At 45.9% G+C, this 26,304-nt stretch overlaps 2 protein-coding genes and 1 long non-coding RNA gene across 3 annotated transcripts; 1 reads left to right on the plus strand and 2 right to left on the minus strand.

Moving 5' to 3' along the window:
* The first annotated feature begins 233 nt into the window (after positions 1 to 233).
* LOC139833019 (uncharacterized) lies at positions 234 to 8,638 on the plus strand. The gene is made up of 4 exons (XR_011748001.1): positions 234 to 613; positions 1,095 to 1,229; positions 1,322 to 1,424; positions 7,646 to 8,638. It is a non-coding gene; the product is annotated as an uncharacterized lncRNA (long non-coding RNA).
* LOC127318696 (uncharacterized) lies at positions 3,780 to 6,258 on the minus strand. The gene is made up of 5 exons (XM_051349168.2): positions 4,765 to 6,258; positions 4,556 to 4,663; positions 4,293 to 4,475; positions 4,047 to 4,111; positions 3,780 to 3,944 (listed from the first exon to the last, which is right to left on the minus strand). The coding sequence occupies exons 1-4, from the start codon at positions 6,256 to 6,258 to the stop codon at positions 4,052 to 4,054; spliced, it is 1,845 nt and encodes a 614-aa protein (XP_051205128.1). The 3' UTR covers positions 3,780 to 3,944; positions 4,047 to 4,051.
* An 8,002-nt stretch (positions 8,639 to 16,640) lies between the features above and the next one.
* Positions 16,641 to 18,129, minus strand: LOC127318622 (uncharacterized). The gene is made up of 3 exons (XM_051349109.2): positions 17,739 to 18,129; positions 17,452 to 17,624; positions 16,641 to 17,331 (listed from the first exon to the last, which is right to left on the minus strand). The coding sequence occupies exons 1-3, from the start codon at positions 18,019 to 18,021 to the stop codon at positions 17,215 to 17,217; spliced, it is 573 nt and encodes a 190-aa protein (XP_051205069.1). The 5' UTR covers positions 18,022 to 18,129; the 3' UTR covers positions 16,641 to 17,214.
* Positions 18,130 to 26,304: the final 8,175 nt, after the last annotated feature.

Genomic DNA, 26,304 nt, shown 5'->3' on the forward strand with positions numbered 1-26,304 from the left:
TTCAGTAGTATATATATTTGCGCTGCCCAAAAGTACAACATCTGCATTGTTTTGGACATCTGAATTGACAACAGTGACTGGCTTTATACATCGTAAACGTGAAATGCGGCACCGCAGTATGGAGATGCTGTAATACGGACAGGTAAAATCTGAAAATTATGGAGTTATACGGAGTACAGTATATAACAGGAGTGACCGTATAAAAAGAACACTCAACCCCACGGCCCCACCACCTTAATCCTCACTCTGTCCCGCTCATCCTCCTCCCCTTCCCATTTCTCCTCGCCGTCGCCGTCGCCGTCGCCGCCGGCGAAAAGGAAGCTCACGCCCCTGCCTCCCTGCTGCTGGCCTCGACGTCTTCGCCCTCCCGGAAGCTGTCCTCGACTACTTCCGATCGAGCAAACCGAGCACGAGCCCCACCGCCCCGGCGACGTCCGGCGCCCCCTCATCTGCGTCCTCACCGCCCCGGCGTGGTCCTCCCCGCTCTCTCCATTCGCCTGGCGAGCATGCCGAGGGCACCGAAGGAGGCGCAGGCGCGGGCATAGTCTTCACCGGATTCGCGGCCACGGCTACCGTGCGTTCGAGGGCTAAACAGCGCCAGCCTCCTCCGGCGGTACAAACAACTCCCCGCTTCCTGAATTCATGCATTTCGTATCTGTACCATGTCCATACTGCTTAGGCTTTGCCAGAGATAAATGCCCCATCTGCTATGTATAACTCGAATATTTATTCTTGTATTTTTTCGATAAAGGGCGCTTTATTACTCGAATATTTATTCTTGTGTTGGATCTAATTTATCACATGCTTGCTTGTTCTGATAATTGATGACATTGCAAGATATACCGCTTTCTAGATAGTACTAAACCACTTGATTTCTGCCTTTTCTGGCAACTCTTCCATGGTGTCTCTCTAAAAGGCATTTTATTGATAACATCAACACAATTCTTACTGTTATATGTGTCTCTGGTTTTGTTAGCTTTTCAAAATATGTTGACTTAATTCTCCCTGGTTATAATCATCTTCAAAGGGGCACAGCCTGTTTTGCTGCCACATCTTCTCTTCTCTTATCCTAAATCCTTTTGTCCTGATGGCAGGCAGAGTGACGTTTTCTTTTGAAGAAAATGGATTATCTAAAATTGGAGTTAGTTACATTTTTTTTCTATTCAATGACGCAAAGGAGATCCAGCAATTTTCCTGGTTCTTCTGAAGCAGTTCTGGAACTCCTGGAGGTTAGTTATATTTTGTTTGCTCCCACTGTTTCTACTATTTACGAAAATTCACAGCAAGTTTTATGATCATATTTGTGCTGTAAATGGCGTAGATAAAAAGTGCTATTGATGCAATACGGAACATAGATGTTCTTCCAGGGAAGAAAATCTATCCAAGATTTACTTGACTGTCTTTCCCTAGCATTTGGATTTCAGGTAAATGGTTGCTTGCCCATTTATGTTCTGATATAACACGCCTCTAAATTAGTATGCCTGGGTGCTTATGCTACATATTCCACCATGTAAGGCTCAAAACATTTTCTCTTTAACGCGATTAAGGGGGACATATAAAAAACACATGATAGATTGTGTTGCGTTAGGAGGTGTACCCATATGTCTGTAGGATGCTCTTAATACACTCTTAGATTTGCCAAGTTGTTACCATAGTTTAAAATAGCCGACTATCTCATTTAGCCGCAATTTTTTTAGAGGCTATAAAAGGCTATAGGGCTATTCCATTTAGCCTTTTTTCAAAAATTTGAAATATTTTTGTCATATCTTACCAAAAGAAGAGGAAAACTATGACTCAAATACGATTCGTGATACAACTTATTTAACTATTCAAGGCAAACAAGTATTCAGATATTCAACTCACAAGTTTTATCTAAGTGTACTGAATGCAAATTCGGAAAACAAGAAATAAAAAATAAAAGAGAAGATAAATTCAAAATACAGGAGGTTTAGTGGCTAAATTAGAGGGTAAATTAGGCTATAGCCGGCTATTAGCGGTTTTTTCTCATTTAGCCTACAAAGGGCATAGCCGCAGCGGCAGGTCTCCTGAAATGCTATAGCCGACTATTTAAAACCATGGTTGTTACGTTTAGGCTACACTCGAGAGAAGTAGCTTTTAGGCACCCGAGAGGGGTAGATTTACCCTAGGGTCATTTCTTGTCAAGACGATGTCGACTCAAGTGATAAATAAGTGAAGCTCGGAAGGTTGATCTTGTGATTTGGAGCCTTACCTGCAGCCTCCCTGCTATTGTTTCGTTAGGCTCCAAATCAACAAGACTTAAATTAGTTGTACCTCCCTTTCAAAATTTTAGATTTTATAAATTGACGAGGCATGAATTACCAGAAGGCGGATAAGGGCCTTTTTTTTCCTTTTTGAAGCATACACTTACTTAAGCATAAACTAAAGACATAGCAAAAAAAAGTACAGATTTAAAATAGTTAAGAGAAGCCCCCGCATCTTCCATTAGTATCCCAAAGGCTCCTGGTTCTGCAAGAGATAGAGGCATCTTGCGTGCCCTCAGGCAATCTTGTTACCGCCAGTGAAGTTTTCCAGCGGTGCCATGATTCCGATATTGATGTCAACGGTAGCATTCATGCAAGAGTGAAGAATTGCAATACTGAAGCACCAACAAAAATTAACAAGAACTAGAATGAGAGTGAATCGCTTCTGATCACGCAAGCTTCACGAGTGGAGGCAATTTAGTCATGTTCGATCATAATGATAACGATGTATATTGTGATGTTTAACTAACATTATCCATCTGGTGGGGATACATGTTCTGACACACGGGACGAAGCACAGATTGATTGAATGACCCTTATAAGGACTAAACATGGTACTTGTATCATGTAAAGAGTACAAAGGTACCCTTCCAGGGAGTAAAGAAGAGAAGTACAACATAGTATATTCTTACCTTTATTGATGATTCCCACTGATATCTAGAACCTGATCATAGTTTGAAGACTGAAATTACTTAACATGTCAACAATTCCGTATGTAGTCAGATCAATTAGTGAGGCAGTAATTAGACTGCAAAGAATATCGTGATTCAAAGCACGCCTGGTCTTAGTTAATCAGGTCAACTATACATAAACATCAATCCTACTCAACAATAAAATCTCAGTACAATATTTGGAATATAGTGAAGACAAAATAAGGAATCTCATTACAATCCTGACATAGAGTCTCAAGCCTTGTTGTATTCCTCCTGTAGTAGTCTCAAACATCGTGCACATGAAGTCACAACAAGGATCCTTGGGTTGTTGTAGACTTGCTTGGTAACAAGCTAGGAGACCAGGATCGATCAAACGGAGTCTCCTTCCTTTTTTTTTCTTTGTTGCATGGCGGAGTCGACTTCACTCAAAACAACTCATCCGCTTTGCTCAACCTGTCTCCAGTGGAGCATCACCTGCTAGGTCGATCGATTGAAGCTAGTATTTTTTTCTCTCTTAACAAAAGTGCTCGACCAAATGGCATCGCCCTAGCAAACATGCAGTTGATTGATCACCACTTCATGGTCAATCGATATCCTCACATACCAGAAAAAATCAGATATTTCTTTCAGAAAAAAAAATGGTTGAGCTAGTTAATCAACTAAACGATTAAGTACCAACTGTTGGGAATTTCGGCAAGACTTTGGCTCTTTTTTTTTGGATATTCAGATCATAGATCAAAATAATGCACATATAGAATTCAACTACCATCACATCTTCACAAGCATAATCAGAGACGAATGCAAGTTAAGAATAAATTACGAACTTCTGGCAAAGGAGGTAATTACCACACTATTACAAGTTCTGGTCTCGACATTACTAGAATGATGTCACAGTTCAACTACTAATGAATATTACAAGATCTGGAACACTAGCACAGCAGCAGCACCGCAAGGAGCCGGAACAGCGAGGGAGTAGATGGCCATTTGCCTCCTTTGTGCATGGTTGCAACTGCACAAATGACAATAATGATTGAGCCGTCTGGTGTGAGCTGCAACACATTAAAGAAGGTAGTACCCTTCTAGGGAGTAATACAACGTTGTAGATTCTCACCTTTATTAATGATCCCCATTAATATTTAGAGCCTGATCAAAGTGTGAAGACTGAAAGGAATTTTCCTGTTAATAATTCCATACGTAGTCAGTGGTGAGATAACAATTAGACTCCATGGAATATCGATATTTCACGTACTTGTGTTGTTAGTTAATCAGGTCAACTGTACTGAAACATTAACACTAGTCAACATTAAAATCTCTGTTCAATATTTGAAATAAAGCGAGACAAACAGCTTAGCTATACCTGATGGAGCTCAGCTTTTTTGTCGTGTGCACTTTTATGATACTTTTCCTTTGTCTGTTCCTCCTCAATAGCAGTGGTGACATGGTCTTCAGTAGCATTGCCAAATACTGCATCAATATCAGCAGCACTGATTTTCTGAGCAGAAACTTTTGGATCTTGGGCCATGCATTTCGTTAATTCTCTCTGGAAATAAAGATGGTTATCAGTAAGGACACTACATGAGAAAATAAGCATGAACAAGCCCAATCCAGACAGAAACAAACCCATAGCAGTGATCTCGCAAGCGTCAGGATGACTTGTCGGTAATCCAAGACAGAACGCTCGACAAAGGTAAGCCATTCCTCCTGGATTTCAAAAATAATCATGGCAGACTGCAATGCACAGCTCAATTGTTAGACAAGAGCTGGATGAAATCAACTATCGTGAAGAATAAGTACTCACAAGGAGGAAATACTAATAAGTCCAAATTTACCTTAGTGCCAGATGTATCTGCAGGCAACGTCGTCAACTTTTTCTTGATGATCCTGAGAAATTTAATTCCTGTGTTGCATTTCTCTTCCCTCATTTCAGCAAACGGCTTCGGTGCTATTATCTTTGTGTTAGGTCCATGGAACATCCATTTGAATATATCGTTCCTCGGTTTGAAGCGCATGATGTCATGCTGGTCGGGGTCTTGACCAAAAGTTACACCGCCAAAAGAACCATCGCCCTCTCGCACGTGTTTAGGGTCTAAAATCGACTTAAGCCTTGGGAAGACTTCCTTTTTGTGCTTGCTGCACAAGTGATCCAGCAACGAAGCAGTGTCGGTGTGCTTCATGGAATCATCACACAAGGGGCAAACCCAGAACCTCCAAGACTTGCGTTCCTTTAAAAAGCTTAGCGCAGCCGATACGGTGAATGTAGCAGGCGAGGACGGGTCCACCTTGTTGTATTCCTCCTGGAGAGTCTCGAGCCTCACGCTCATGAAGTCGCTCCGCCTCTCGGCGGTCATGGAATTGTTCCAATAATCTTCGGCCAACCCAAGGATCTTAACAACCAGTTCACGGAACAGCCCGGAGAGCGAGACCAGCCTCGCGCTAGGATCAGCCCCGCTGATGGATCCAGGAGGGATGCAATCTTCATCGGGGTCGTGGGGAATCTTCAGGTCGAGCGCCCGGCTGCACTCTCTTTCCGCGGCGTCGTACTCACCCAGGAGGAACAATAGTTTTGCACGGAAGGCAGCGATCGAGGCTGAGTTGGGGAAGCTCTGCGCCGCACGGTGCACAGAGGCAAGCGGACGTCGCAGGCAAGCCCTCTTGTCGCTGGCCGCTTCAAGGCCACAGAAGAACTGCAGGTCCATGTACGCCTCGAGGAGCTGCGCTCGAGCCGAGCCCGGGAAGCGCTCGGCGACGAGCTTGGCATGCGGCCGTGCCGCATGCGCGCCGTCGCGCCTGAAGATGTTGAGCACACGATCGACTTCGGCAGCGATCCTCAGAAGGTCGAGGGCTCTCTGCGCCCTGGCCCTAGCCCACATCAACCTCTGGTCCATGCTGGTGGCCTCAGGGCCGTACAAGCCGTACGCCAAATTGTGCTTGGCCGGGTCGACGGGGGCAGAGATGGCCAGCGCGCGGCAATACTCGACCTCCGCCTCACGGTGCAGGGATGACTGTGCGAGGGTGTCGCCGAGCGCGGTGGCGATGTCGACGCAATGGGGGACGAGCCGCTTGGCGGTGGATAGCCTGCTGCGGGCGGAGTTGAGGTGCGCGTCGGCCATGTCCTGCTCCGCGCTGGCAGCGGCGTCTCTGCGGGCGCGGACGGCGGCGGCAAGGTGGAGAACCCCCGCAAGGCGTTGCGCCAGAGCCGATGTCGGATGGTCGACAGCGAGCGCATCGGCTCGCTGCAGCGCGGCGGCGTGTTGGCCCTGGTTGTCCTGCAGCAGCACCTCCCTGGCCACCTTCCTCACGTTTACGGCGCCAGATTTTCCCATCGACAGAGCGCGTTGTCTACAAATCAACCGGAGACGACGGTAGCAATTCTCGGCGAGACACCGAGATCGAACAAAGGGCCTCGTTGCGGCGGCTACTGTTGCTTGCGTTTAGAATAGACACTACACGACTAAACTAGGTAACTTAGGGAGCTTTGAGATTGGTGCACCGGGTGACGTGGCACGATCTGGGAAGGGGCATCAGATGGTAGGAAGTGAGGCCCGGTCCTGTAGAATTTTTATCCCTGCCCTAGGCCCATCAATCCATCGATCGAACCAAAAGCTAGCTCTGTCCCCGTTTCCAATCTTGCACGCCATCGCCGCCTGGAACATATCCTCACCTTGACGATCACGAGATAGCTTGAACTCCAGCTCTTTCCAAGGCCACAGGGTCCCAACCCTTTCAAATCAGTGCCAAGCGCTTCATTGATCATCTTGAAATTAAGAATCATGAGGTCACCATACTGAGTTGTTGATGCACACCTGCTTCCATGCCACCAAACAGTTGCCGCCCTTTGTATCCTTTGATTCAAGCCAAGAGAATGATCTTCAGATTTTGTTGATGCACCTTAACACCCATAGTGGTAAATTGGGTGAGAGCATGTGCTACATGGCGACTGCTGATATAACAGACTTCGCCAAAATTAAACGTTGGCCAAAGGGGGAATGATCCCTCCCTTGACTATACGTTGTTAGGTAGGATGAGACTCTCCCCGCGGATGGACGCTAGGATGATAACCCGAAACTTCGCCAAAATTGACTGATCACTCTGAGTTAGCAGCCAAGTTTTCCATGTGGCCAATCTTCTGGCAATTTTATCAATTAACCCTTGAACTTGAAGCTCTGGTTTAGTCAGGGGGGTGCGTGACAGCGGCAGGCCCAAACAAGAACAAGGGAATATACGGCGATAGCAGCAGACCCAAATCAATTTCGCCATAAGAAATGGGGGCAATAGAGCATTTGTTGAAATTGCACACCTGACCAAACAAATCTAATAAAGCCTTTGCCGCTTAGAGGTGATCTTGTAGCTGGCACTGAAGCTTAGGGGTGATCATCTTCTCTTGCCATTTTCGGTTACAGCACTACTTGCGAGAGAATCAATGCATATCGTAGTAGGGTGCTACGTTGGAGGTATTTGAACAAATGCATCTGACAGTTTACGTACCGAGGTTAGGACTTCTTGCACCATTAGTGTAATTCTGGGGAGGTGAAATTGGGTGAGCGAGATAGTGGTTTACTATCCTAGCAACATGGTCAGTCAGATGAGCTGCAAGAGTTTCTTTTTTGTTACATTCACACGTAACATGATTACAAGCTGGGGTAGGTGAGTGGATTATTTTTTGTAGTATATTTGTAGAGTACATCTTTCTTACTTGATATTGACCGACAGGTTGCTGCCAAGGCTATCTAGAATTCTAGATGTGGACATGCTAAAAGGATTGAACTATTAACCTTGGGCTGCACCTAAGTTACAGGTAGTTTTTTTTTTCTACCTCTCCTCTGCGGCATACTTAACAAGATGAAGTAGACATCGTTGGAAAAATAAAATAATAACCATGTGTTTCCTTCTGGTTAACCGTATCTGCTGCTGGTCTAGTCCTGAAGGTTGAAGCTCTTTGAATTAATTGTCAAACATGTTAACCTTGGGTGGCACCTAAGTTACAGGTAGATACTTTTTTCTACCTTTCCTCTGAGGCAAACTTGGTGAAGTAGACATCGCTGGAAAAATAATAACCATGTGTTCCTTCTGTTTAACCATATGGTCTAGTACTCTAGTCTGAAGCTCAAGCTCTTTGAATTAATTGTCAAACATGTTATTTTTCACATGCGTTCAGTTTTCTTTGTTTTGTACTATTGTGCAGCTCTGGTATCTTAAACTGGAAGCAACTCTGTTTGATCTCTTGGAAAGTTTTAGTGTAACTTACAGATGGTCCTTTCAGCTTATGCCGTTTCTTATGTTTTGGAAAGCATTGTAAAAAGACAGCAAAGTTTCAGTTGTCCACGGTCAAGCAATCTACTGGTCAACCTGTGTGTTCTAATGCAGTTCAATGTAATACATGTTGCAAGACTGGATATCAATAGCCATGACCTTTCAAAGTGGCCAGCTTTAGACTATAGGTGAGATAAACCATGATCTTTCAAAGTGGGCAGCTTTAGACTGGAGGTGAGATAACCATGATCTTTCAAAGTGGTGGAAAATAACAAGCGCTACTGCCTGAAATTATAGACCGAAGTGGGCTTACTCCCTAGTTCATACGAAAACTCTGATCTTGTTGGAGCAGCGTTGAATCAACTATTTCTCTTGAACATCATTTTTTAGGTAAATATGTTTATTGGTTTATTCAGTTCCATGTTTTTACAGTTTATACACTTTTAATTGAAAGATCGGATGGTCAGAAGCTTCGAAGTTGGACTCCAAAATGATGCTGAAAATGCTACTCCCTCTGTCCCAAAATAAGCTGCTCAAGTTTGTCTAGATGTGGTTGCATCTAGACATGACATGTTTTCAGTGTATATAGATGCATCTGTATCTAGAAAAAGTTGAGCAAGTTATTTTAGTGCAGAGGGAGTATCATTTTAATTTTTGGTGTTCGTGCCTATTGAGCTTGTTCTTTTACTCTAGTCTTGCTGGAAGGCAAAACTAATACGGTATATAGTTTCTGGCCTTGTATTGTACCTTTGAAAGTGAGGAAATAGCAGATCACACCAACTGTTGGGACTTCTTTTGCACAGAACCACAACAATGATATTTCTTTGCACCAAACACCAATGTTTGGGGTAACGATTTGTACAAAACACAAATACTTCACAAGCTCTTTGCTGGATATAGATGAACAGAGGAGTACAATCATGGTCAGCAGCAGCACCACAGCTTTGTGGCGGCAAGCGTCCGTAGGGAGGGGGACACGGGTGGAGAAGGGATCTCCCTCACGAGCCCACTCCAGACCTCTCCCATGGACATCTTTTTGGGTGGTGATGTTGTTTCAGGATATCCGATGCTAAAGGAATCGGAACAGAGCGCCCAAAATCAATGCAACAGTCTTTGTCTTCCTCGTCTCCAAATGTTGCCGCCTTGCCAATCTCCTCCATAGCGTAAACTAGGTAACTTAGGGAGCTTTGAGATTGGTGCATCGGGTGACGTGGCACGATCTGGGAAGGGGCATCAGATGGTAGGAAGTGAGGCCCGGTCCCATAGAATTTTTATCCCTGCCCTAGGCCCATCAATCCATCGATGGAACAAAACGCTAGCTCTGTCCCCGTTTTCAATCTTGCACTTCATCGCCGCCTGGAACATATCCTGATGTGGCCTAAGGGCTAGGATGTGCTCAGATCCCACGAATTTGACCAAATGAATGGATGAATGAGGTGGGAGAGGATGAAGAACCCAAGATCCAAATACAAACACACACACACACACACACACACACAACCCAACACAAACCAATTTACTCCCTTGGTAGGTTAGACCAAGCCAATAGAACCACTTCTTAGAGAGACCCTTGGGTAGAATCTAAGAAGTGAGAGATCGGTGATGGAGATCCAACTAGAACTTGGATGAAAGAGGTAGAAGCCTTGAATCATCCATGAAGAGCAGAAATCCCTCAAGAGTGCCTTGATACAAAGAACATAGTTCTAGGGAGACAAAGCTCAAATTAGTTTAAGCCTAAATCTTTTCTAAACCCTAATTGAGGTGGGGGATGAGATATATGTAGGCCCAGATCCGTCCAGGGGTAGAAGGGGCATTACAATAAAGTATTCCTGACCATAGATGATAAATAGATGGTTGAGATGAAGTTGACTTTGATGGGGCCGGCAGTGCCGGTGTGCTCGGGGCGGCAGTGCCGGTGGGGCCGGCAGTGCCGGTGGTATTGGGCGGCAGTGCCGGCCCTGGCTGCTTCAGGCGAGTTGGGCGGCAGTGCCGGCTGGCTCTGGCAGTGCCGGCCAGGTGGGGGCGGCAGTGCCGGCCTTGTCGTGGCTGGCGGCTGGAGCCCTTCCCCTTCTTCTTCTTTGGTATTCCCTTCTTGTTCATGAGCAACGAGGCTTCTTCCCCTCCTCGGCTCCTTGACGCTGCCTTTGGGTCCTTGACGAGATTGGTACCTAACGACATATAGACATAGGTAAGAGGTAGCAATCCGTCCAAGGATATATCGAGTTCAAGTGTAGAAAGGAGTGAATTAACCTTATTATGTATGGATTTCACTCGGGCTCAGGTCATTGTTCACTTGGGGGAAAAGTTGGCCATGCTGTAGTTTTGTCCTTGAGCGGGGCTGCATCATATCCTCACCTTCACGATCACGAGATAGCTTGAACTCCAGATCTTTCCAAGGCCACAGGGTCCCAACCCTTTCAAATCAGTGCCAAGCGCTTCATTGATCATCTTGAAATTAAGAATCTGGTCACCATACTGAGTTGTTGATGCACACCTGCTTCCATGTCACCAAACAGTTGCCGCCCTTTGTATCCTCTGATTTAAGCCAAGAGAATGATCTTCAGAGTTTTGTTGATGCACTTGAACACCCATAGTGGTAAATCGAGTGAGAGCATGTGCTACATGGCGACTGCTGATATAACAGACTTCGCCAAAATCAACCGATCACTTTGAGTTAGCAGCCAAGTTTTCCATGTGGCCAATCTTCTGGCAATTTTATCAATTAACCCTTGTAGCTCTGCTTTAGTTAGGGAGGTGAGTGATAGCAGAGCAGGCCCAAATAAGATCAAAGGAAGATGCGGCAATAGCAGCAGACCCAAATCAATTTCGCCACAAGAAATGGGGACAATAGAGCATTTTTTTAAATTGCACACTTGACCAAACAAATCTAATAAAGCCTTTGCAGCTTAGAGGCGATCTTGTAGCTGGCACTGAAGCTTAGGGGTTTATCATCTTCTCTTGCCATTTTCAGTCAGTTACAGCACTGCTTGCACGAGAATCAATGCATATCGGCATAGGGTGCTATGTTGGAGGTATTTGAACAAATGCATCTGACAGTTTACCTACCGAGGTTAGGACTTCTAGCACCATTAGTGTAGTTCTGGGGAGGTGAAATTGGGTTAGCGAGATAGTGGTTTACTATCCTAGCACATGGTCAGTCAGATGAGCTGCAAGTGTTTTTTTGTTACGTTCACACATAACATGATTACAAGCTGGGGTTGTTGAGTGGATTATTTTGTGTAGTACATTTGTAGAGTACATCTTTCTTACTTGATATTGACCAACAGGTTGCTGCCAAGGCTATCTAGAATTCTAGATGTGGACATGCTAAAAAGATTGGAGGTGGCGTTTTGACTCATAGGAGCAAATGCTCCCATTATACAAAATAATTAAAAAACAATTTTTAAATTGTCAAAAAATTCTGACATAAATTTTTTGGTGTACATCGTGACATTTTTTGTTAGTGCACAAGTTTTCATGGAGAAACAATATTTTATGTGGCGTGTACAAAAAAGACAAAAAAATATCCTGTACGTAGTCATGTTATAGCATCAAAATTTGTCTTTTTTTACAGGAGCCACAATTTTTTTTAGTTTCTTTTGAAAACTTGTGCACGAACATAAAATGTGTAGATGTACATGAATTTTTTTACTTTAGAACTTTTTGACATTTCGAAATGTAGATTCACATAGTGGGAGCAAATGCTCATATGAGCCAAAGTGAATATCCCAAAAAGATTGGACTATTAACCTTGGGTGGCACCTAAGTTACAGGTAGATACTTCTTTTTCTACCTTTCCTTTGCGGCATACTTAACTAGATGAAGTAGACATCGTTGGAAAAACAAAATAATAACCATGTGTTTCCTTCTGGTTAACCGTATCTGTTGCTGGTCTAGTCCTGAAGGTTGAAGCTCTTTGAATTAATTGTCAAACATGTTGACCTTGGGTGGCACCTAAGTTACAGGTAGATACTTTTTTTTCTACCTTTCCTTTGAGGCATACTTAACAAGGTGAAGTAGACATCGCTGGAAAAATAATAACCATGTGTTTCCTTCAGGTTAACCATATGGTCTAGTCTGAAGCTCTTCGAATTAATTGTCAAACATGTTATTTTTCACATGCGTTTAGTTTCCTTTGTTTTGTACTCTTGTGCAGCTCCCATATCTTAAATTGGAAGCAGCTCTGTTTGATCTCTTGGAAAGATTTAGTGTAACTTACAAATGGTCCTTTCAGCTTATGCCTTTCTTATATTTTGGAAAGCATTGTAATAAGACAGCAAAGTTTCAGTTGTCCACGGTCAAGCAATCTACTGGTCAGGCTGTGTGTTCTAATGCAGTTCAATGTAAATACGTGTTGCAAGACTGAATATCAATAGCAACAACCTTTCAAAGTGGGCAGCTTTAGACTATAGGTGAAATAAACCATGATCTTTCAAAGTTGGCAGCTTTAGACTGGAGGTGAGATAACCATGATCTTTCAAAGTGGTGGAAAATAACAAGCGCTACTGCCTGAATTTATTCACCGAAGTGGGCTTACTCCTTAGTTCATACGAAACCTCTAATCTTGTTGGAGCAGCGTTGAATCAACTATTTTTCTTGAAACATCATTTTTTTGGGTAAATATATATTTACTGTTTTTTTAGTTCCATGTTTTTAACAGCCTTGGTATTTATACAGTTTTAATCAATGGTAAGGAAATCGGTAATCGTTAACTGCTCGGTCGGCTTGGGAGTAGCGATTAATCAAAATTCGGATGATTAACTGATTTAATCAGTTGGATATTAATCGGTGTAACCTACACAAATTAGCACGTAAAAACAAGTTTATATAAGAAAAATAATAGTATATGAGCCTCTATATGCCTGGCCCTACTTCTCTAGAGACTAAAATCCCAGAAAAAACATGTATGCTTCTCCTCCATGACTTAATCTTCAAGATCACGAGCGAATCGGGATCCACTAGTCGAAGCCGCGTTTCTTCCTTCCACTTCTTATCCTCTCACCTCTGAAGTTTATCTTCTCCCACCACCTACCTAGCTAGGGTATGACCCCTCTTACACCTCAACCACCTAACCTATCAAAGGCACCCTTGAGCTCCTGCACAAGCTACTCAAGGTGGTCGAGCTCCTGTATCTAGGCAACTGAGAGTAATGGGTATGGGAGGGCAAGGAACTAGTTGGCGACATCGGAATTCGAGCTGTTGAAGGCTGCAATCAAGCGGGAGCTTTGCAAAACCTACTTTATTAGGGAGGGGTAGCACCTGTACTAGCTATATGCATTGAAAAGTTTATAACTTCTTTGATCAAGTGCAGTAGTTAATCGGGAACATACCTAGTAATCGGACTTTCGATACGATTAATCGGGCTAAAGGATTAACACAAGAGGTTAATGGTAATCGACACGGTTAGACCCCTATTAGCAATTAATCAGCCTAGTAATCGCTGAATCGGCCTAGTTTTTGAACAGTGGTTTTAATTGAAATATCGGATGGTCAGAAGCATCAAAATTGGACTCCAAAATGGTGCTGAAAATGCTATCGTGCCTATTGAGCTTGTTCTTTTACTCTAGTCTTGTTGGAAGGCAAAACTACTACTTTTATAGTTTCTCGCCTTGTACTGTACCTTTGAAAGTTGAGCACACTGTTCTTGAGACATTTGTACTTCTTTCTTGACATGACCCCTTCCTAAACAGGATATACAATTGTACATATGCATGTACAGGTCTTCAGCCGGCCTACCTATATACTCCCTCCGGTCGGATTTAATCGACGCGGAGGGAGACATGCTCGTTCATGCCATTAGCTGGTCAGTGCGTCGATTAAATGTGTCCAGAGGTAGTATTTCCCATTTGATATGGGTCTTGAAATATGCCGGCCTAATTATGAACTCGAGCTGTTGGTAGTACTTGATGCTACGCGCGATGTATCATCAAAACTGGGTTCCATTTTATACTACATTTTGAAGGAGTCCTGATGATTAAACACAAATGGATGTGCAGTAGTCAGTATTCTAGAAGAAGAAAAAATAAAGATGTGTAGTAGTCAAAGTATTGTTCGCGTCCTGTCAAAAGAAATGAAAGAAATTAGTGTTAGCGGCGTACCCATGATTTTGCTATGCCGGCCTAATTTGTGAACTCGAGCTGTTGGTAGCACGTATGCACTATCAAAGCATGTTTCCATATTATACTAGTACATTTTGAATGATTCTTCACTGATAAATAAATCTGGTAGTCAAAGTATTGTTTTCCCCGTCCTGTCAAAAGAAATGAAAGAAAGAAATCAGTGTTTGCGGCTTACCCATCATTTTGCTATCATTGGATTGATATAGACTCGCTTGCCTAAGAAGAGAAATTGTCATAGCTGAATAGCACGACTCGTGGTCAGTCCCTCTCCCTTCCCTAATTCCTGCAACGCGACTATTTTCTACTGATCTTGAAAGTTTAGACTTTCCTCAACCATGATGCACTCTTTTGCCCTTTTCCATCACGCAAGCGGCGAGCACACCGTGATCAGTGATGACAGTGCCTTTTCAGCCTTTTTTTTTAGCCTGCCCAATGCCCATCATCACTTAGGGCATCTCCAACCACGCGACCCAAACAGACGCGCTGGACCGTCCGTTTTGAGCCGTTTGGGTCGCCGAGCGGACACGCGGACAGCGGTCCGCGTCCGTTTGTCCGTTTGGGTCGCGCGCTGCGCCCAACGCGCGGACGCAGTGCATATGTAATTAAATAAAACAAAAATCAAAATAAAAAGGAAAACAACAAAACATAAATTTAAACTAGTTGGTCATTAAACTTAGCCCTATTTTGGGCAAATTTTACACAAAAGAAAGCCCTATATGGGCTTTAAACTAAAAAAAAGCAAACCCTAGCCAGGGTTTGCGAGCACGCGGTGGCCGTCGGCAGTACTACCCCCAGTAGTACTCGTCGTCGTCGGCGTCGATGACGACGACGCCCCCCGGCGGCGAAGCGCTGTTCCGGCTAGAAACGCCGGAGGGCGGCGGGGACTCCGGCCGTGGCGACCATCGCGCCCTTTCCCCAAAGTGAGTGCGGGTTCGGCGGGCTCGGCCTGCGCGCAGCCGTGCCCTCCGCGCGGACTCCTTGCGGAGCTGCTCCTCCTCCTCCGCCCGGAGCGCGGCCGGGCTCTCTCCTCCTCCGCCGGGAGCGCGGCACGGCGGTCCTCCTCCTCACGGAGCGCCGCCGTGCGCGTGTCCTCCCTCCCCGCCGGCGCGCCATCTCGAGGAAGGCCCACGCCTCCGCTCGGGCGTTCTCCCCGGGCCTTCTCGGCCTTCTCCGCCAGGGCGGAGACGCGCAGCCGTCTCGGCGAGGTGCGGCCATCCGGCCAGCTCGTCGAGGTCGCATCGCTCGCGGGACGCCGCGAGCGCCGCCTGCGGCTCCGGGTCGTCTTCGTCCTCCTGGTGCCGGGCCTGCGGCGGGGGCTGCCGTCGGGGCCTGCCGGGGCGGCTCGTCGATGTACAGCCGCCGGGCAGCGGCCCTGCCCGCCTTGTGTGTGCGCGGCTGCGCCGAGGCCGCGCCGTCGCCGACGAGAAGCACGTGCGCCAGCGCGCATCATGCTCCACCTCGAACCACAAGTCCCAGTTGGGACTTGCGTCGCCGTACGCGGGGTCCTCCTGGAGGTCCGCCGGGAGCTGAGCACGGCACCTCCGGATCTTCGCGACGCGGGCGCGGCCGGACGCGGGATGGGCGGCACCGGAACCCGATCTGGGCTCAGTGCCGCCCGTGGGGGAGGTGCACGTCCCCCCACGGCATTGGGACGCCGGCGTCCTGAACATCCGCGCCACCGCTACGGTGACGTAGATCCGGTCGCGTCTAGGCGTCGCCGCGGCCCCATGGCGAACGCCGGCGGCGCGATCGGCCGTCGCCGCGCCCTCGTGGTCGTTGGCGGACGGCGCGAACTCACGCTTCGGGGCCATGGCAGCGCGGAAGCTTCGAGCTCGCGCGTGCGGCCGGAGTGGATAGTGGGGACTGCTGGATAGGGACAGTCCCTCTCCCCAGTCCACATTTAATAGGACTAGGGCACCGACATGTGGGCAGCCACGCGGACCAGCCGGACACGCGAGGACGCCGCGTGACATCCGCGGCCACGCAAACCCGACCCAGATTCGTTCCGGACGCCGCGGCTATCCGCTTTTGCGGTGCGTCCCCGTGTTGGGCCGCATTTTTGTCCGGCTCGACCCATCCGAACGCGCGGGCGCGGGATGGGTCGCCCCGTTGGAGATGCCCTTAACACGCATGAACCCCGTTACTCTAGTTAGCCAAAGCATCCATCAGCCATGCGCGTCAATCAATAATACTCCGTAGTGAGTACGTACATTATAAGGTTTGATCTGAAGAGTCAATTCAAGCAACAAGAATAGCAATTAGCCGCTGCAGAAAACGCATTATTTCCACATAAAAGTTAGAAAACACATTCGGACGGATACCCTTCCTTCCACAAATAATAAAACTATAACATGCAGAAAACATGCAGAATCTCTACAGTTCATCGCACATGATAGATCGATCACCTGGATGCCGCCCTGACCTCCTGTCAGTACGGACCCGGATCTGTTCTGAAGAATCGCATGTTCGGTACAGTTCCTCGCTACAGCCTCACTGCAGTGGTTGGATGGAGCAGGTGATCTTGCTGGCCAACGCTCGAGACAAGATCCACCTCAGCAGATGTCTTCAGCACCTGACAGATGCTGCGCGACTCGGATTCTCAGGGTGGATGCACGGATCACACTCGATCTCATAGTAGATTTCAGTTCTCGATTGTCGACCCCGCCAGGGTACTGTACTATACAGGAAGAATCGAGCCTTTCTTTTTTTCAAAAAACAGACGGATTGAAACAGTGTCAAAAGGCGATGTATGTTTCGCACATTGAGATCACTGTTTCAACTGACGACTAACAAGGACAGAGCAACCTTTTTAATGGTAGCATGTCGCTCCTCTTCCTCTTAATGTACATTTCTAGCTCCAAACTCCAAACCTTTCCTATTCTAATAATCCACCATAAAAGTGCGTTGCGGTCAGATCGACAGTTCAGTGATGCTCTGCAACGACGGCCGCCAGTGCCGGCCTCTCCCAGCGCCGCCGCCGCCGCCGGTGACGCTCCGGTGCCGGTCTTTCTCCAGCCGCCTCCGTTCCTGAGGAACCAAGAAGCGAATTGACAGATGAGCGGTTGCCATTGTGATATGCATAGGAGAAGCCTGTCCCTAATAAAAAAAGAAAAAGAAGGAGAAACCTGTCAAGCGTGTAGCAATTACCTGGTGATCGGTGGGCTGTCTCTGTTCGTCGTTGGCTTCAGTGGCGGCGTCGCTCCTCGGCCTGGGCGGCTGTCGCCGCCGGTGTAGCCGCGGCCGCTGCTGCTGCTGCTCGATCACCTCGTCGCAGACACGCATCTTCTCCTGCCTCCTCGCCTGCACTGCCTTTGTCACCTCTGCACGCACCAACAGCCAGATTGATTAATCTCCATGTACCAGTAATACAAGGGGGATCGAAACGGCCAAGAACAGAGGAATCCAAGATGGACACAGGGCACGAAGCCACGAACCTTGGGAGGTGATCAGGCGGTAGACCTGGCCAAGAAGAAGCGTGTCCTTGGGCTTGAGGAGCTTCACTTTCGTGATCCTGGCGCCTCCTCCTCCGGCAGCGGCGGGGTCGGTCTTGGAGTCACCGTCATCGGAGACGTGGAGGACGACGAGGGCGACGTAGTGCCCGGGATTCTTCCGCATGACATCGGCCGCGGTGGCCGGCCAGTAGAGGCGCTCGACCTTGCCGTCGCCCGGGTGCTGGATCACCACGGCCGCCGCGTCCGCCGCCTGGCAGTTGCCCATTTCCTCCGGTCACACGGCGGCTTATCGATCCGTTGCTCGTGGCGTCTGCCCTGCCCGAGTCCTCCTCCGGACCGTGAGTTGTTGCGTCTGGATTCTGAGTTCTGTGAGAAGGACGGGGCGAGCTGGGGTTATTTTATGGAGCCGAGATGGAGAGGAGCTGGAGCGGAGAGGAGTGTCATTAGCGAGGTGGTTAACGAGTTCTTAATCTGCTTGTGGACGTGTAATGTTGGTTGTTGCTAGGCGCTGATAAAGGAAGGAGTCAACTTGTTAATTAGGGGATCTCTGGAGTCTGGACATTGTGCTTGTCTTCTTATCCGGGCATGTCGTGGACGCGCCATATGTCGACAATTTGGGAGTTCATATGTAGGTGGACAGGCTCCCTGCAGGCTGCGACCAGTTCTACCAACTGGATTGTAAAGGATCGTTACATGTAAGTTTGTATTCGGTTTCGAACAGGAAAACGTGTAGCCGTTGTAGATTTGATTGAGGGCAGGTTGTAGGTTCTTGTTGGATAAATGTTAGGTAATGGGTCTATATGTTTTCACGAATATGTCTATGGATTACTCCATGTAATATGTACTCACTCCATTCGGGTTTATAAGGCCGGTACATTTTTGAAAAAACTTTTACTAGAGAAAATCAGTTTATGGGTAATACATACCCTAAAATTAATCATCGGCATCATATCCAAAAGAATTCTCGGTGGTATAGTTTTGTAGCATGTAATTCATTTTGTTGCTCGTGTCGATGCCATTTCTTTCTTAAAATAAGTGCAGGCCTTAAGAACTAAACAAATGGAGGGTGTAGGGGATGTTTCCCAAGCAAGTTATATCTATATACACTCTAATAATTAGCAAAAATATCACACACCAGCGATAGTACGCAACAGGTTCTCGTGGTCACTTGGCGACAAGTAAGAAAAAGGAAATGTGTATATGAGATCAGTCCATACATATGTGATGTAAGAGCCACATCTGAACTTCACCAACCTGATTGGCCAAGCTAAACCCAAACAACTATGAAAATACCTCTACCGGGCGATCAAGTATGGAAGATCACAACAAGACTTGTTGTGGAAGACATGGAACTTTTCACGTACATCACGATGAATCTCCAAAACATACACCTATAAATATAGAAGAAGGATGCATCAGAAGATGGAACTTGACTCTCCATGCCTGAAGCAACTCAATGGATAAGCAAAACCCTAGATTATTCCCATCATACCGAGTTCCTTGTCAAAGCCTTATTAAGATCCATTTTTGTAATCTTGTACGTGTGATATTCAAATCAATAAAGTATGAAGGAAAATAGGTGTTGATCCTCTACCAGTTGGCCCAAGCCAGCCCCTACCAAACAAATACACATACTTTCGACCCTTTGAAAGTGTGATTGCCGAATAATCCAAAAACTATTCTAGACAAAATGAGCTGGAGCTCGCATTTATGGCATTATGACAATAATGTGAGACTTGTGAGACGTTTGTATTGGAGGTCCACGATAGATACTTCACCACCAAGCCAAAAGTTGCTAGCATGTCTCTGAGCTTAGGCACAAAAGGCAATGAACCGTGAAGTACCATATACATATTTTGTGAATTTAAAAAATGGAAACACAAAGGAATTTCCGTCCATGATCACAGTATTTTACATTTTCTTATGATAATTTCTCCCTAGGGTTCCAGTGACCCAAATAAATTGTAGCATATTGTCTTTCATGAGATTTAAGCTTAAAAATCATACTTACTTGTTTACGTGGTCATCTCAACACGTGGCACCAACCTACACGATAAAATGGGCGAGGGAAGTGGAAAGGGGTTTTACTCAGGAAGGTGAGGTGGAAATATGACAAACGAGTTGGTCCCACTGTTAAGTTTGTTATAAATGCGACAAGCAACATGAAGAACGAACAAAGCAAAACCACATGGGACACAAGTATTTTAACGTGTAAAGACTTCTCCAACAAAAAGAGGAAAAATCTATGAACACCATCCAGCAAAACTTTAAAATATAGGGGGTGTTTACACAACGATGTTTTTTTAAGAAGCGATAAACTCAGGCCGACGGTTTACGTGAATATCAACTTCGCGTTGGCACATAGCTTCCATGTACATCATTGAGTTGGTAGGTATTCACTCCATTCCATAACTCTTGTAGCGGTTTTAATTAAATTTGAACTAAAACACCGTGCACTGATAGCACATGCTTGCTAATCCTCTAGATTTTTGAGAAAAAAATAGTTAGGTTTACATGATTTAGCCCCTCATAACATTGCTCGACTTACTTGGCCACACTATCTTAAATTTCTTTTCCGCCACATCCGTTCGATTTTGACTAGGCGGTCGAGAAATCACGATTAACGTGGTGCACAAGAAATTTTACTAGCGAACATATATGTGCCAAAATATTCAGTCCATCACTATGACACCATGGAGGGTCCATGCATTTTCCTTGGGTTTCGTGAAAAAAGTCCAGGTCCATAATGTCACCGACATGGATGGAGGCATGTCATCCATCATTATGATAACTAAAAAGTCTCTAACACACAATCCAAAAGGGAAATTTGTTGCTTAGTGCTCAAATCACTATCATCGTCATAATTATCACCACTATACAAATGCATTTCTTGGTTTGACTAAATGTGGATGGCACATGGCAACGATTTGAAACTACACTCGAGTAATTAACCATAATTGCTCGGGGAAAAAAGGCTTTAATGTGTTTTTCTAGAAAAAGATGCTTTAAAGTTTTTGAAATTACTGCCCTACTTATCCGACGTGCGGACTTGAACTCCAAACCGACTCAGCCTTCCTTCTTCCAATGTGCACACAAATACATGAACTAGTACATGCCTTTGTCGAATCAAACCCGTACGACACTCACTGGATGTATCGATCCGAACGTCACACGAGCACATTGTCGTGCATCACAATCCAAATCCTAAAGACATCAATACTCTCAAGATCCCTGCCATATCGCACCTAGTCTCTCCTTGTCAGGTGGGTTGATCTTGTTTAGGTGGTTATATTAATTGTATGAGTAGCATGTCAAAGGTTGGCGTGGTGATTTTTTAGTGCTTGTTTTAGCAAAAGAATCATATATATTTACTGTTATTTTGTCAATCGATTTTCATAGTGTTAATGTCTTTTGCATCGCTTGAGTAAAAGTTGATTATATATAGATATATAGGTAACTGGTGCACCTAGATGCAAAAAACAAGTTTTTCGATAAAGAAAATATATTAATATCAAGAAAATATCAATTACACCCAGCCTCCGCAACAACGTGGTGTCAAGAATAGTCGAGACACCAAGGATGCACACAACACAAAGTAAAAAAAAAGGGGGCCTGCCAAAGTGATCAAAGAGTCGTAGCAACATGATCTGGCCACCGCCAATGAAAACACCCGAACTACATAAGTGGTTATCTAAAAACAACGTCTCTAAAAAGAAAACGGTGAACGGTCCAACCATGAAGTAACATCCTGGAGAATGACCGAGCTCGCAAATAATGCCTTCAACAAGGTAACAACCAGGATTGTCAGGTACAACTAATGAAGGCAAATCTAGATTTTCACCCTCAAATTTAACCCTATGATGTCGCCACGGACACTACTGCAATTCACCGATCATCAGGCTCACAGTTACCACATGAACTGTTTAGACATGGTCACATGGACAGTACCACGCAACCACTTTGGCACAGCTGGCGCTAAAGCATCATCTTCACCACATCCAATTCCACACCTCCGCCATCTCTTGGCCCACCATATAGCACATTCGCTCTCTTTTTTCCGGGTGTAGTGAAGCAACATCTCACATATAATAACAAAAGGAAATGACCTTGTAAAGTAACAGATATTTCATATGATATGCATGTAGATGCTACATGTGTTTCTCCATGTGAGTTGTAGCTCAATTTACTTTCCAAGATGTCGAAAAGGTTCGATTATATACTCCAAATTGTAGTGAGTCATACATATGCTACCATATCCCTGATGATCCATTTCCGCAAAACCAAATCCCTGATGATCCAGAACCAGAAGTGAACCTGCAAGGCAACATCGTTGTGAAGCATGTGAACAATACAATGCCATTTTCAAGTGCGGATAGAACCACATTCGATTCCATCAGGAATTCGCAATGGAAAAAGCTTGGAAAATCACAGCATGAAGGGGAAAATGCATCTACCAGAGTCTCACAGAAATGGTAGCACCACTCGTTTAGACTAGTTATCTCGGAGTGCTTGTGGAAGCATCATGGTCTATATACTAGTATATCTCTTAGTACCATCGAGTTAAGCATGGCGTGGAGCAAACAAAAACCTGCCATAGATTAGTGTATCTCTGTCTACTCCTGTCTCTTGCCCCCAAACAGGCAGTGGAGTCTCTTGGGAAATTCATAGCCGGAGTCAACATTCGTCTGCGCGCACCAAATCGGACTCAAACGCCGTCGAGCTTCACGAGGCCGGCCATGTGCGCCGCTTACTCGTTTCAGGCACGCCGCCGGGAAGACGAAGCAAAGCCAAGATCCATGCGTTTTATATTCACTGCCGTAGTAATTTTCAACAGCGTGCCATGCGTTTACATACTACTGTAGCTTGCTGTCGCTGAAAACACTGAACACTCACACTTTGTCATCAGTATTTAAAACAGTAGGTGGCATGTAGTTTGTTAGTTTGTCCGTCATGCCTAGGGTTGGCTGATCAACGCGAGTTGTTTGTGGTTGCCTACTTCCCTCACGTTCTTTTCTTTCCTTTTCCCTTCTCTTCTTCTCGCTTGTGCCTATCTGCTGGCTCGAGAGGGATGGAAAATCAGAACGGAATAAAGATTTTGCGTCTCGCCCATGAATTCATCACGCCCTATCGATGTCTCCTCGTGACTATGTACTTGATGGATATCTCTCCAGAATATGTTGCTGTGGTTGACAGCACCAATGGGAAGATTCGCGCTCAAATTATTGGGTTCTGAGATTAATGGGGAGCCGTACACTCACTGGTGGAAAAACAGGCTTCGGGTGAGCCCCATAAGTCGCGATGCTGCAGGAACCGCGACTAATGGTACCTTTAGTCGCGGTTCGGGAGGAGAACCGCGACCAAAGGCCTGGGCCCAGGGCGCTCGGTGGCCAGCCGGTGCACGTGGGGGGTCTTTAGTCGCGGTTGGCCAGGCCAACCGCGACTAAAGGTGCCCGAAGGCCTTTAGTCGCGGTTGGCCAGGCCAACCGGGACTAAAGCCCCTCCCCTATATATACCCATCCAGCAGCCAACACTTAGCCATTTGGTGCCATTCTCTTCACAAGCTTCACAAGTGGGTGTTAGGTTTGCTTTTGGTTCCTCTTATGCACATAAGGTGTTTGATGAAATACCCCAAGAGCATGAAACAAACATGATATGAAGTGTTGGAGCCACACTTGAGCTTTCTCATTTATTTTTTCCTCCTCGATCGCGGTTAGCAACTTGAACCTTTGATGTGTCGTTGATAAAATGTGCATGTGTGTGTAGTTCATTGTTTAATTTATATTGTTTGTAGCTAGTTAGTTTAACAAATGCATGATGGTTAATTATATATTTTATATTATAATAATGCAGATGAATCGACAATGGATGTACGGTAACCGACTCTCCGGCGAGTTCAGTGCGGGTTTGAAAGATTTCCTCGTAGTGGCTAATGCGAACAAGCGGGGGTTTTGTTATCTGTCCATGTGTTAAATGTAAGAATCAGAAGGGTTACTCTTCCTCAAGAGATGTTCACATGCACCTGCTTCGGCACGGTTTCATGCCAAGCTATAATTGTTGGACCAAGCATGGAGAAAGAGGGGTTATAATGGAAGAAGATGAAGAAGGGGATGATTTCATCGATGAAAGCTATCTTGCTCATTTCGGTGATACTTTCATGGAGGATGCTGATGGTGAAGGGGATGGTGAAGGGGAAGGTGAAGAAGAGGCACGTGATGATCCCGTTGATGATCTTGGTCGGACCATTGCTGATGCACGGAGACGCTGCGAAACTGAAAAGAGAGGAGAATTTGGATCGCATGTTAGAGGATCACGGGAAGGCGCTGTACCCCGGATGCGATGATGGTCTGAAAAAGCTGGGCTGCACACTGGATTTGCTGAGATGGAAGGCACAGGCAGGTGTAGCTGACTCGGCATTTGAAAACTTGCTGAAAATGTTGAAGAATATGTTTCCAAAGAATAACGAGTTGCCCGCCACTACGTACGAAGCAAAGAAGGTTGTCTGCCCTCTAGGTTTAGAGGTTCTGAAGATACATGCATGCATCAACGATCGCATCCTCTACCGCGGTGAATACGAGAATTTGAATGAATGTCCGGTATGCACCGCATTGCGTTATAAGATCGTAGGCGATGACCCTGGTGACGATGTTGAGGGCCGAAACCCGGGAAGAGGGTTCCCGCCAAGGTGATGTGGTATGCTCCTATCATACCACGGTTGAAACGTCTGTTCCGGAACAAAGAGCATGCCAAGTTGTTGCGATGGCACAAAGAGGACCGTAAGTCGGACGGGGAGTTGAGACACCCCGCAGATGGAACGCAATGGAGAAAGATCGACAGAGAGTTCAAAGATTTTGCAGTGACGCAAGGAACATAAGATTTGGTCTAAGTACGGATGGCATGAATCCTTTTGGCGAGCAAGAGCTCCAGCCATAGTACTGGCCCGTGACTCTATGCATCTACAACCTTCCTCCTTGGTTGTGCATGAAGCGGAAGTTCATTATGATGCCAGTGCTCATCCAAGGTCCGAAGCAACCCGGCAACGACATCGATGTGTACCTAAGGCCATTAGTTGATGAACTTTTACAGCTGTGGGGCAGACCTGGTGTCCGTGTGTGGGATGAGCACAAAGAAGAGGAATTTGACCTACGAGCGTTGCTTTTCGTAACCATCAACGATTGGCCTGCTCTTAGTAACCTTTCGGGACTGTCAAATAAAGGATACAATGCATGCACGCACTGCTTACATGAGACTGAAAGTGTACATTTGCCAAATTGTAAGAAGAACGTGTACCTTGGGCATCGTCGATTTCTTCCGAAAGGTCATCCGAAGAAAGAAAGGCAAGCATTACAATGGCAAGGCAGATCACCGGCCGAAGCTGCGGAACACACTGGTCTTGAGGTATTTGATATGGTCAAGGGTTTGAAAGTCATCTTTGGAAAGGGTCCTAGCGGACAATCAGTTCCGAAGGGAGGCGACGGGCACGTAGCCATGTGGAAGAAGAAATCTATATTCGGGAGCTAGAATATTGGAAAGTCCTAGAAGTCCGCTCTGCAATCGACGTGATGCACGTTACGAAGAATATTTGCGTGAACATCCTAAGCTTCTTGGGCGTGTATGGGAAGTCAAATGATACAAAGGAAGCACGGCAGGACCAGCAAAGTTTGAAAGACCCTGATGACCGGCATTCGGAGCGGTTTCAAGGTCGTGCCAGCTACGCTCTGACCAAAGAAGAGAAGGTCATCTTTTTTGAATGCCTGAAGCGATGTATGAAGGTCCCGTCGGGATTCTCGTCCAATATAAAGGGAATAATAAACATGGCGGAGAAAAAGTTCCAAAACCTGAAGTCTCACGACCGCCACGTGATTATGACGCAATTGCTTCCGATTGCTTTGAGGGGCTCCTGCCGGAAAATGTTCGAGTAGCCATTGTGAAGCTATGTGCATTCCTCAATGCAATCTCTCGAAGGTAATCAATCCAGAAGTTCTACCACGGTTACTGAACGATGTGATCCAATGTCTTGTCGGTTCGAGTTGGTGTTCCCGCCATCCTTCTTCAATATTATGACGCACCTCCTGGTTCACCTAGTCGATGAGATTTCCATTCTCGGTCCCGTATTTCTACACAATATGTTCCCCTTCGAGAGGTTCATGGGAGTATTAAAGAAATATGTTCGTAACCGTGCTAGGCCGTAAGGAAGCATCACCAAGGGCTATGGAAATGAGGAGGTAATTGAGTTTTGTGTTGACTTTGTTCCGACCTTAAGCCGATTGGTCTTCCTCAATCGCGGCACGAGGGGAGACTAAGTGGAAAAGGCACGATCGGAAGGAAATCAATGATATGTATGGACGGCCATTCTCTGACTGAAGCACACCACACAGTTCTGACCAATTCCAGCTTGGTGGCTCCGTACTTTGAGAAACACAAGAATATTTTACGCTCGGACAACCCCGGGAAGCCTGAATCCTGGATTAGGAAGGCCCACATGGAGACTTTCGGCGGTTGGTTGAGAAAACATTTAATGAGTGACAATAAGGTTGTAGATCAGCTGTAC

Source organism: Lolium perenne, chromosome 7 (assembly GCF_019359855.2).
Source record: "Lolium perenne isolate Kyuss_39 chromosome 7, Kyuss_2.0, whole genome shotgun sequence".
Classification (NCBI taxonomy): Eukaryota; Viridiplantae; Streptophyta; class Magnoliopsida; order Poales; family Poaceae; genus Lolium; species Lolium perenne.